The sequence below is a fragment of the Kryptolebias marmoratus genome, linkage group LG14, assembly GCF_001649575.2.
Source record: "Kryptolebias marmoratus isolate JLee-2015 linkage group LG14, ASM164957v2, whole genome shotgun sequence".
Classification (NCBI taxonomy): domain Eukaryota; kingdom Metazoa; phylum Chordata; class Actinopteri; order Cyprinodontiformes; family Rivulidae; genus Kryptolebias; species Kryptolebias marmoratus.
In genome coordinates this window covers 26,630,200-26,642,291 of record NC_051443.1, presented here as the reverse complement: position 1 = coordinate 26,642,291, position 12,092 = coordinate 26,630,200, and the positions used below count along the sequence as shown (strand labels likewise).

Sequence of the window (12,092 nt, the reverse complement as noted above, 5' to 3'; positions counted from 1 at the left end):
TGTTCTGGAGGGTTGATATGACGATAGTAAGTCTTTAATGTATTGTGGTGCTAGATCGTTCAGTGATTTATAAACTAATAGAAGTATTTTAAAGTCTATTCTCTGAGCTACAGGGAGCCAGTGTAGGAACTTTAAAACCGGGGTGATGTGCTCTATTTTTCTGGTCTTAGTGAGAACACGAGCAGCAGCATTTTGGATCAGCTGCAGCTGTCTGATTGATTTTTTTGGCAGATCTGTGAAGCCACTGTTGCAGTAATCGAGACAACTAAAGATGAACGCGTGCATAATTTTCTCTAGGTCTTGTTGTGACATTAGTCCTTTAATTCTGGAGATGTCCTTCAGGTGGTAGAAAGCCGACTTTGTAACTGTTTTTATTTGTCCCTTAAAGTTCAGGTCTGAGTCCATTACTATACCCAGGTTTTGGGCCTGATCACTAGCTTTTAGCTAGTGTGAATGCTGACTTAGCAATCACACAAATATGGTTCAGATGTCTGAATGTATAGTAGTTTTTGAAGAAACATCAGCAGACCTGCTGTTACACTGATCTGACAGCTCACTGTGTGACGTAGTGTGTGTATCTGCCTACACAGCATGCAACTGACATTCAAATGCAAAATTGTGTTTGGGCACACACTAACTGGCCAGGTGGGAACACACCCAATCAGAGCTGACCTCTCGCAGTTGAATCAGCAGAGACGCATCAAACGACAGGACTCTGGGCTCCTCAGTGTTTGTCTGAATGTTTACACGAGTATTTCACACCTTTGTTTTTTTCCCTCTCTACAAAACTTCATTAGTGTAATGCTTGTTTACAGAATTAATTTTAGAAGCTACAACGTCTAAATCTTTAATGGTTTCACAAGCTGTAGCTTCTAAAATCAGTCACGGAGTTTTGAGAAAACTTGCAGAAATAACTGTTTGCCCCCCACCCCGCTTCTTTTTTTTAACGTCTACATTTTTCTTAATAGACAGAAAGTGATTCATCCAGAAGACTTGGTGTGTTTTGAGTAATGGACATGACTCATTTTTCTCGACAGGAGGAACATGCCCTCCGCCTGCGCTGTTCCTTTCTCTCCTCCCACACCTCTAACCTGCCTGCTGAACGCTTCAAATTCATCCTTTCTGGATTGAGTCCAGTCGTTCTGGCCGATGCAGGAAATTACTGATGGGAGATGAAGAATAAATTACAGCATTTCATCATGGAGATGGAGACTGCAGTGGACATCTAATATTGATGATACAATAATTCTAACATCTTGTAAAGCCTTAAATATCACATGAACATGGTGTACAGTGATCCGTTCCTGGTCCGGTTAACCTCGGAGTGGATCTCAGCTTCCACCTGTCAGCTGATTCAATATAACCTCACTCGTTCACCCTAACACAACTGATTTCTGTGTTTTGTGTCAGGAGTCGGGGAGGTGTACCACCACTGCACGCAGCTGTGCCTCGAGGAGCAGCGCCCAGAGGAGCCCCTCCCAGCCGGGTACCTTCATCCAGAGGGAGGGGGATTCAGAGAGCCCGAGGGGCCGGCTACAGGCCTGCACCTCCGATAGTCCAGGACACGTATGGTGAATATGTAAGTTAGAGTACTGTAAATGCAAATTTGTTCAACTTCACATGGAAGCTTCATTTACAGCATAACAGAGTAAGAGAATAAACAAAATATAATATTAACAATAACAGTGTAAAATGTATTAGCTTCAGTTTTAATTCTGTTTTACAGAGGAGTTCCTGACTTTAATTAGCAACTCATACTAATGAGTTTCATTTGATCACCATTAATTTAACTGAATATTGTCTAAAGAACATCACAATGTAGAGTACTACTAGTGCACTTTCCATTATCCTCCACCACCAAAGGTAAACACACTAATGTTTTTGCCTGTGTCTGTCTGTGTGTTTGTTTGTCTGTAGCTGTAGCAAAATAGCTTATGAATCAATGATTGCATTTTAATGAAACTGTGCTATAGTACCTCCAAAAGGTTTGGATATAGGCAACAAAAAGCTGTAAGTGGTACGAAAGAGGCACAGCTTTAGTTGTATCTTGCATCTAATTAAGTGAATTAGCAACAGATCAGTAAGACTACTGGTGATTAAAAAAGAGCGTTTTAGGCACTGTTTACACGAGGCTGATCTCCTGCAAGATTTTCAGATGTTGATTGGAAAAAAAGTTACAGGTTTACACTGTGCTGCTTCAGGTAAAGCCCTGCATATTTCATCAAGACATGGCTAAACCACAGGCTGCATCAATTACAACAGCATGACTTTGTAGTAGAAGATTCTGGTTGCTGAACTGGTCTGTCTGCAGTCCAGACCTCCCACTAAAGAAAATATTTTATGCATCATGAAACAAAAAAATACACCATAATTTTCATAATTGGAGTTGTTTTTGAATGTCATTTTTCAATAAGCCTTAATAAATCCTAACCTGAAACTGACTTCACATTTAATTTAGAGTCATTGTAGTGAGCAGGAGAAAAAAATTATGTAACCTGAACCTTGTCTTATTGAAATATATAAAAATGGTTTTTTGTAATTAAAAAAGATTATTTAAAACAATACATGAACAGATTGATTATCAGTCAGTTTGAGGTAAATCTAAAAGTGCATGTCCCTAACACGCCACCATATTTTGTTTCTGATCCGGGTACAAAAATGTTTGCTTAGAGAATGTGGTGATTCAGATCTTGTTGGGCTCTGGTCTTGCAGCTCACCTGCAGTCTAATGTGAACCCAGCTGTAATATCAACAGCTGCCAGAGGTGAATATATTAAACTTAGACTCAGGCTCTTTGTGCGTTTGCCAAGAAAGCCTTCTGCTGCTCTGTTGAGGCAAGTTCCCCAGAGACGCCAACATCAACGCAGCATATTTAGCAGCTAGAAGAAGAGGAGGTGGCCTTCGTTGGAACATTACCCCAACAGCCCGCTCCTAACCACATCTGACAGGTTTATTCAGAGGCTACAATTCAGATGTGTGGAGGTCACAGAGAATGACTCCTGCAGCAGCTGTTTGCCATCATTGTCACAGTTGTAAACTGCGTCCCCCGACACCTGCACCTGTGTGCCTGCTTGGGAAAAAAACAGACCCCCAACATCTGCCACATGATAAATCTCAGCACATCGCTGCAAATTAGTGTCTGAATGAGTTGTTTTGTACTGTATGAATACATCGGTATCACAAGACAAGAGCTCTCCATCAACTGCTGACAAACAGACTCCAGCATTCATCAGTGAAATGACACAGACATGTTTCTCTTTCACATTTGTTGTCTTCATTTGTCATCCAGCCTTATTTATGCTCCCATCAGTCTGTTTGTGCTACGAGCCAAAACACACATTAAGCCTAGAGGGGCAACTTCATTTTTTTAACTCTGGTTCAGATAACAAGAACTTGATTCAGTTTTGATGGTTTTGTTGTGATGATGGACCAACACCTCATTTGATGTACATCTACAACTGATTGACTTTTGGAGTCAACCCAATTCAAGATGGCCACCAAAGCTATCTGATTGTAGCCAACACAAAAAAAGAGTATAACTCAGCCAGTTTTACAAATATTAAGCTAAAAGTTGGGATTTTAGCAGCTGAGCATCATCCCCAACACATTATCCAAGTGCTATACATTTTGTATTAACTGTTGGCATCAAACTAAATTATCATTACATTGTGATCCTTGGTTACCCTGCCAGTCTTTAATAATTACAGCCAAATCTCATTTCATGTAATTCATTGGGTGCTTGAAATCCCTGTCTTACCTGCTGCTAATCTTGTTGGAGAAGGAATAAACATGATGTAATTCTCGTTTTGAGGATGTGGCTGCATGACATTTTACCTGTTGAGTTGTCAGTGTGGAACTGGATCTGAGGAGCCTTATTACAGTATCAGAAACTCTCTGTTACAGAGGTGGAGCTGTTTTTGTTTTTTCCATGGAAGAGTAATTCCTCAGAGTGGGAAAATGAAGAGGTGTTCAGTGTGCTATTGTTTCTGCTCAGTCCTCCAGTTACAGTAATCCTCTGTGTTCTCAATGTTGTTGCATGAATCCATCAGTCTCCCAACAAACACTCCTCTGATTGTCCCAGTCTGCATAGATTTGGCATAGATCCTTTGGGTAGAAGGAGGAATTGTACAGCTTGTTGGACTCCAGAAGCAACTGACAGGTATCAGCATGCCAAGCAGGCCGTAGTGGTTGTAGAGACAAAAACTAAGGTGTGAGATGAGCTAGGGGAGGCTGTAAAAAACTTAAACGTTACTTTGTCAACACTGTTTACTGTGAGGACAGGGTGCTACTGATTACAACTGAAGATATAACCCAGTGGAAGGAATAGTTTGAGATTCTCCTCAACCTGGCTGATTATTCTTTCATTGTGGAAACAGAGACCAGTGAGCCTGGAGGGTCTAACCTATCACTGAGCTGTCTTGGTTCACACATCTGTGCAACATTGCGTGGAAGCCGGGAATAGTGCTTTTGGATTGACAGATCAGTGTAGTGGTTCTTTTTTAAAAAAAAAAAAAAAAAAGTAGAAGAACTAGAGGGTGTCTAATTTTCAGATTATCACACTCGACTCTTTTTGAGAAAGCCTAGGCTGGGTCTGTCTAATAGTTGTACATCAGAATTTATGGGCAGTTAAGTTCTTGTGTTGAACTCTGAAATACCCTTGCAATGATATTTGACCAACCCACATATGTTCCAACCAGTCTTCATGTGCTTTGTTGACTAGAAGAAGGCTTACGATTGTGTCCCTCCCTCTGGTTGGGGAACTATAGAAGTATGGGCTTTCAGGTCCCTGCTATGGGTCATTCATTTTCTGTACAACTGGACCGAGAGCTTAGTTCAGATAGCCAGTAAGTCTGACTTCTTTACTTTAAAAGTGAAAAAAAAGTTTTTGTTTCTCTTTAAAGGTAGATGAGAAAGATTGTATGCTATTTTAGTTAGTCAGGTTTCTAGATAGCGTCCTTACAGACACATTTTTTCATTAATGTCATTTACGGCAACCCTCCAAACAATATTTTCACTTTTCCTTTTATTGACAAGGCAGGACTTGACAGGATTCAAACACGCAGCACAACGACGAAGTTTTAAGAGTTTTATTGTGGACTGGACAGGAGCGGGACCTGGGACTCTGAACAGGACACTCACGTGACCGTCGTGGACTGGAACCGGAACAGGTAAGTTCTNTAGGGTGGTTGAAGGTCCGAATGAGTGAACAGGTCCAATCCTGGGTCCAGTCCCTCTGAGATCTCCGTCTGTGTTCCCGTCAGGAACCCGACATGTTCCAGTTCGGAAAGACAAAGATCTTCTTCCGAGCCGGTCAGGTGGCGTACCTGGAAAAACTTCGGACTGATAAGTTCCGATCGGCCTGCATCAAGATCCAGAAGACGGTCCGAGGCTGGCTGCAGAGGATCCGGTACCGTAAGATCCGCAGGTCTGCCGTGGCCCTGCAGAGATACGGCCGAGGATACCTGGCCCGCAGGTGAGCTTCTCCTCAATCTCTGATTGGTCCAGAGGGTCTCAGATCAGTCTCATCATGTGATCACTGTTCCACCTGTCCTCCTCCAGGTACGCAGAGTTCTTGCGTCTGAACCGGGCCGCCCTCATCTGTCAGAAACGGTACCGCATGGTCCGAGAGCGGAGGAAGTACCTGAGGATCCGGCAGGCTGTGGTCACCATCCAGGCCTACACCCGAGGCATGTTCACCCGCAGGATCTACTGGGAGGTACGGTGGAGTCTCTTCTCTGACCTCTGACCCTTCATCACCTGACCTCTGACCCTTCATCCCCTGACCCCTGACCTCTGACCCTTCATCCCCTGACCCTTCATCCTCTGACCTCTGACCTTTCATCACCTGACCTCTGACCTTTGACCCTTCATCCCCTGACCCCTGACCCTGACTTTCTTCATGCAACCTTCGACCTGGACCTCGGTTGTCTTTCTGACTGACGCTGCTGCAGGTGGCAGCAGATTCCCAGACAGGCTGATCTGGGATCAGGAGAACCGAACCAGAACCTTCCTGACCTGATCGTAATCCAGTGTTTGTTGTGTTTTATTGGTTTGCTTTAAAGCTGAAGATCAGCTGATCTGCAGCCTCATCTTCAGCAGCCAGTTTCTCAGGCTGACTGTAGAGCAGCTGGACTCCAGTTGGTAACAAGATGTGGATCCAGGTTTTTGGTTTCATAGGAAACATCTGTTTGATAAAAACCAGATGGACTGATTACCACTGGTAGAGACGTGAGAACCAGATTTCATCAGAAAGGCTGCAGGTTTTTAAAGGTTTTACCAGAATCCTCATCGGTTCTCCTCCTGAGGACAGGTTCTGTGTGCAGAAATCACCTGATGGTTCTGCAGGAGTTCAGTCTTGTTCCTGAGGGTTTCTGTAGCTCATCGCTCCGCAGACACTCCTGTTGTTTAACCCGGTTTGACTTGATGTTCCTCCTCAGTTCCTGCTGCACCACAAGGCCATGATCATCCAGAAGAACGTGCGCGGCTGGCTGCAGAGGCTGAAGTTTAGGCGAGCGCGCGCCGCCGCCATCATCATCCAGTGTGGCTTCAGGCGCCTGCGGGCCAAGAAGCAGCTGAAGCAGCTGAAGATCGAAGCTCGCTCTACACAAGGCCTGAAGAAGCTCAACACGGGCATGGAGAACAAGATCATCCAGCTGCGGAGGCAGATGGACGAGCAGGTGGGTGCACAGACTCACGTGCACACTCCGAGGACCAACAGCACCGTTAACAGGAGCCTGTTTGTTTCAGTCCAAAGACATGAAGGCTCAGAACGAGCAGCTGCAGACGGTCAACTCCTCTCTGGGCTCAGAGGTCAGCAAGTTGCAGAAAGAGCTGAATCTGATCCGGACTCAGCAGGCGGACGGAGGTCAGGTGGAGTCGCTGCAGGAGCAGGTGGAGAGGCTGCAGGAGGAGCTGCAGGAGGCGCAGGCCGACAGGAAGAGGCTGCAGGAGGAGCACAGCAGCGAGAAGCTGAGCCTCACACAGGTGATAATAAAACCATTAATCATGCATCCAGACTAACGTTTTACTCACACAGTCCAAAGTGTTGAGAACAGAGCCACGAGATTCTGCAGAACTATCTGACCCGCCTCCAGAGTTTCATCCACAGGATGATCCTGTGAAGCAGACGTGTCTCCTCTCTGAGAGCTGGAGGAGCGTTTTCAGCAGCTGGTTGCCACCTCAGCAGCCTCCACTGGAGAACGAGGCAGACTTGGACCCTTTTTTGTTGCCAGCTGGTCTCCATCAGATGCTACAGTTAGCAGTAGCAGTTTCCTCCTCCACTGGATGGAAACAGCCTCAACCTGTTTTCTCCCTTTAGGTTCATCGAAGCTGAAGTTCTTCCAGACTCTGGCTTTCAGTGCAGATGTTTGTATGTCTGTCGGCCATCTTGTTCTTGTCTCTGTTGTGTGCATGCCATAAACTGTCCGGGCTGCACTTTCACTCTGAGCTTTTAAAATCTAATCAGCACCATCCTGTTCTTTCTGTGAAGCCCGACCCGAGGAGAGGTTCTTTGGGTCGGCTGGTTGGTTTTCATCTTCGTGTTTGATTCTCAGAGGGTGGAGGAGCTGGAGAAGGAAAACTCTCTGCTGAAGAGCGAGAAGGAAGAACTGAACCGACGGATCCAGCAGCAGTCCAAGAGTTCTGCAGGTGATGGATTCTGCTGCACACCTGTTCCGGGTCCGGGTCCAGGTCCGGGTCCACCTGACCCACATTAACCCTGATGTGTTTGTGTGGCAGACACCAGCAGCGCCTCCCTGCAGTCCGAGCTGGACGGTGAGCGGCAGCGCTACCAGAACCTCCTGAAGGAGTTCTCCAGACTGGAGCAGAGATACGACAACCTGAAGGAGGAGATGTCTCTGAGCAAGGTGACCTTTGACCCTGCAGGTTTCAGTTCCTCTAACTGAACTTCAGCAGGAACATCTTCCTCCCAGAGAACAACTCAGAAACACTTTGATTTCAGTTTGTTCAGAAGGTAACAGCTGCTGAGGTTTACTGACTGAATCTGCCTGAAGTTCTGCAGAAACATCTCCGATACCAGAACCACCCACAGATCTAACGTTAAACCTGAGCTGACTGCTCTTCTTCTTCCTCCAGTTCCACCCCGGCCACCGGAGGAACCCGTCCAATCAGAGCAGCCTGGAGTCCGACTCCAACTACCCGTCCATCTCCACCTCCGAGGTGGGAGACACGGAGGACTCCATCCAGCAGGTGGAGGTGAGTCAGCGTCTTCCTGCTCCAAGGCGGCTGCAGGTTCTGTTTGACGTGGTGGTCCTGGTTTCAGGAGATGGGGGTGGAGAAGGCCGCCATGGACATCAGTCTGTTCATGAAGCTGCAGAAACGAGTGCGAGAGCTGGAGACGGAGAGGAAGAGGCTGCAGGTCAACCTGGACAAGATGGAGGAGCTGGCCAAGCGCAAGGTGAGGGTCTTTGGACTTCTGTCCTGAAGGAGACCCATCAGAACCGGATTGTTTCATGTTTCCTTCTCTGCAGAGTTCTGAGGTGAAGATCACCTCCTCCGAGCACGAGAACTCCGATCTGGCCTACAACAACCTGAAGGTACCAGCTGAACCCGACCCATCTGCAAAAATTCATTCATTCATCAGCTTTCACAGCTCTCAGAAACGTGATGAACGTCTGATTCTCTGCAGAGGCAGGAACTGGAAACGGAGAACAAGAAGCTGAAGAACGACCTGAACGAGCTCAGGAAGACCATCGCTGAACGAGCGCTGCAGGACGACGCGTCCAACGAGCAGCAGGACAGCTACAACCTGCTGCTGAGTCAGCTGAAATCAGCCAATGAGGAGCTGGACGCCCGTAAGGAGGAGGTGCTTATCCTGAAGACTCAGATAGTGAGCAGCGCTCAGCTGCAGGAGAAGAGCCAGAATCCGGTGAGTCTCCTTCAGTGTTTGAGTTTGTTTCAGCGTAACGATGGTCTGCAGACTCTTTCAGGAGTCTTACTCTGAAGTTACCATGTTTTCTTCTTTCTGCAGGAGGCTGAGAAGGATGCAGACGAGGAGGCTGAGAAAGATGCTAAGCTGAACAACAGCACAGAGCCGATGGACAAAGAGGAGACGCTGCGAGCTTATGATGGGCTGTGTGAGTCCAAGAAGTAAGTCCACCCCCCCAGGAGGGGTCCATTAACGAGACGCTGACGTCTTTATTTCCTGTCCCTGCATGCTGTGCCCACAGTCAGGGAAATAACAGGAATATTTAGGAAACTTGTGAAAACTTGTTCAGGGAGTAAATCATGCAGCAGAGGAAGCTACAGCGTGTTCAGCTGTTTATTCTTTCAGTCTTTGCTCCTTTTTCTTCTTCTGCAGTTCTAGCAGAAGATTTGGCGCCCCCTACAGAAGCTTTGATCTGGATAAGAATTAAATAATAAAAAGACACAGAGCTTTTCTCCTCATGGTGTTCAGTTTTCTACATTAACTGTATGAATGAAAGCACCTCATAAAAAGGAGAAACTGAACCCAACGCAGCTTTAAACTGAGCTTGAATGTCGGAGCGGTTGACCTCCATGTTTCAGGGGTTTTCCCCTTACTCGTCCCTTACTCGTCCCTTACTCGTCCTTGTCTCTTCCTGTCTCTCTGCTGCTGCTGGACACCAGTAACCTGCAGGACTGGGGTCTCCTTAACGAAGATGGGGAGCTGGGTTTGGCCTACCAGGGTCTGAAACAAGTGGCCAGGTCTCTGTGTGTGAAGGCTAACAAACATCAGGAGATGTCCCGATGTCCTGATGTTTGATGTCCTGTAGTCCAATCAGGCTCCTGGAACCCCAGTCTCTGAGTGGTGTTGGTTGTGTGTAACCCCATGTTGTGTTGCTGTGGGTGAGTAACTCTGTGGTCCCTCCAGACTCCTGGAGGCCCAGCTGCAGACCCAGACCCGACAGCACCGGGACGAGCTGGAGGCTCTGCACACGCAGATCGAGCTGCTGAAGGACAACCTGGAGAAGAAGCAGGAGATCCTGAACTACATGGAGTCTCTGTCTCCGGAGGCCAAAGTGGAGTACAGCATCCAGCAGGAGCTCAATCGGCTCACCAAGGACAACCTGGTGAAGACCTTCAGCTCTGCAGAACCTCTCCATGGTTCCACACCATGATTCCTGCTCTGACCCGTTTCTTTCTGCCTACAGGACCTGAAGGAGATGGTGGAGAAGCTAGAAAAGAATGAGAGGAAGCTGAAGAAGCAGCTGAAGATCTACATAAAGAAGGTTCAGGAACTGGAAGGTAACAGGAGAACTGAGCCTGCTGAAGGTACGGTTCTGCAGCAGAACCCTGGCTGACTCTGCTGCTGTTTCAGCTGCTTTAGCCAAGAACTCGACCATCAAACCGCACCTGAACCGTCAGGTGACCGTTCAGAGGAAGGAGAAGGACTTCGAGGGGATGCTGGAGTACAACAAGGAGGACGAGGCGCAGCTCATCAGGAACCTCATCACCGGTGAGACCTTCAGACTTCTGGTTGTTCCTCAACACACTGAAGAGAGAAAAATGTCAACGGGTAAACGTGTAGCAAAGTCACATTTCAGATCTCCGAGTAAAACTCGTCCTTTATGCTGCTACAGCCGTTTGTCATGCATATTTCTGAAGATCACAGGTTTCAGTCTGTTAAAGTCCTCAGCAAGGCCTTGGTGTGATGAAGGGAAAAGACGGGCCGTGGCACCGAAGGTGGCGCTCGGGTCGAATTAGAAATGAAAGCGAGTGTGTTTGTTCCCTCAGACATCAAACCCAACTCGGTGTCGGCCACAGTCCCCTGTCTGCCCGCCTACATCCTCTTCATGTGCATCCGCCACGCTGACTACATCAACGACGACCAGAAGGTGGAGTCCATGCTCACCTCCACCATCAACGCCATCAAGAAGGTCCTGAAGGTGTGTGCTCCACAAACACACACCTGTCAGATGTCACACACCTGTAGTGTGGCGTTGCCTCACCTATGTTCTCGTTGGTTCTGCAGAGGAACAACGATGACTTTGAGATGATGTCGTTCTGGTTGGCCAACAGCAGCCGCTTGCTGCACTGCCTGAAACAGTACAGCGGAGACGAGGTGAGACCTGCCGCCTCAGGTGAACGTCAGGTCAACGCTCACTTCCTGTCTGAACTCTCACCTGTTCTGTCCCCTCAGACCTTCATGACTCAGAACACCCCCAAACAGAACGAGCACTGCCTGAAGAACTTCGACCTGGCCGAGTACCGGCAGGTTCTCAGTGACATGTGCATCCAGATCTACCAGCAGCTCATCAAGGTGGCCGAGGGCATCATTCAGCCCATGATCGGTGAGTTCCTGGGACCGGGAACCTCTGGGCCGGGCTAAGGTTCTGATTTCTGTCGGAGTCACCTGCTGTGGCAGCCCTCTTGAATCTTGTTGATGTCCGTTTCCTGCTGTGACTTGATGATCTCTCTGACTCCTCCCCTCTTAGTGTCGGCCATGTTGGAGAGTGAGAGCATCCCGAGCCTGGCGGGCGTGAAGCCGATGGGCTACAGGAACCGCTCGTCCAGCCTGGACACCGACGCCGACGGGCCCACCAGCTACACCCTGCAGGCTCTGATCCGGCAGCTGAGCCAGTTCCACGCCATCATGAGGGACCACGGACTGGACCCCGAGATTGTGGACCAGGTGGTCCGACAGCTCTTCCACAACATCAACGCTGTTACCCTGAACAACCTGCTGCTGCGTAAAGACGTCTGCTCCTGGAGCGCCGGCATGCAGCTCAGGTACTGGACCGGTTCTGATACCAGTCCGTTAATTCTGCTCAGAACATGTTTAACCCCGGTTCTGTGTTTGTGGCTCAGGTACAACACGAGTCAGCTGGAGGAGTGGCTCCGAGCCAACAACCTGTTCCAGAGTAAAGCTGCAGCGATGCTGGAGCCCATCATCCAGGCGGCGCAGCTGCTGCAGGTCAAGAAGAAGACGTCTCAGGATGCCGAGGCCATCTGCTCGCTCTGCACGGCGCTCAACATGCAGCAGGTCAGTGAAGGCACCGTCTGAGCAGGCAGCAGGTCAGTGAAGGCACCGTCTAAGCAGGCAGAAGGTCAGTGAAGGCACCGTCTGAGCAGGCAGCAGGTGCAGGTCAGTGAAGGCACCGTCTGAGCAGGCAG

The 12,092-nt window shown here is 48.1% G+C and overlaps 1 protein-coding gene across 1 annotated transcript in view; it reads left to right on the top strand.

Moving 5' to 3' along the window:
- Positions 1–12,092, top strand: part of myo5b (myosin VB) — a 37,194-nt gene that overhangs the window by 22,542 nt on the left and 2,560 nt on the right. Inside the window, exons 3-21 of the mRNA XM_037979301.1 lie at positions 5,261–5,472; positions 5,559–5,715; positions 6,437–6,676; positions 6,747–6,983; positions 7,553–7,646; positions 7,737–7,864; positions 8,094–8,213; positions 8,281–8,415; positions 8,489–8,554; positions 8,647–8,886; positions 8,989–9,107; positions 9,850–10,048; positions 10,130–10,223; positions 10,297–10,434; positions 10,713–10,864; positions 10,951–11,040; positions 11,119–11,269; positions 11,414–11,708; positions 11,787–11,961. Coding sequence (XP_037835229.1) covers positions 5,261–5,472; positions 5,559–5,715; positions 6,437–6,676; positions 6,747–6,983; positions 7,553–7,646; positions 7,737–7,864; positions 8,094–8,213; positions 8,281–8,415; positions 8,489–8,554; positions 8,647–8,886; positions 8,989–9,107; positions 9,850–10,048; positions 10,130–10,223; positions 10,297–10,434; positions 10,713–10,864; positions 10,951–11,040; positions 11,119–11,269; positions 11,414–11,708; positions 11,787–11,961 — 3,042 coding nt within the window. The remainder of the gene's footprint in view (positions 1–5,260; positions 5,473–5,558; positions 5,716–6,436; positions 6,677–6,746; positions 6,984–7,552; positions 7,647–7,736; positions 7,865–8,093; positions 8,214–8,280; positions 8,416–8,488; positions 8,555–8,646; positions 8,887–8,988; positions 9,108–9,849; positions 10,049–10,129; positions 10,224–10,296; positions 10,435–10,712; positions 10,865–10,950; positions 11,041–11,118; positions 11,270–11,413; positions 11,709–11,786; positions 11,962–12,092) is intronic.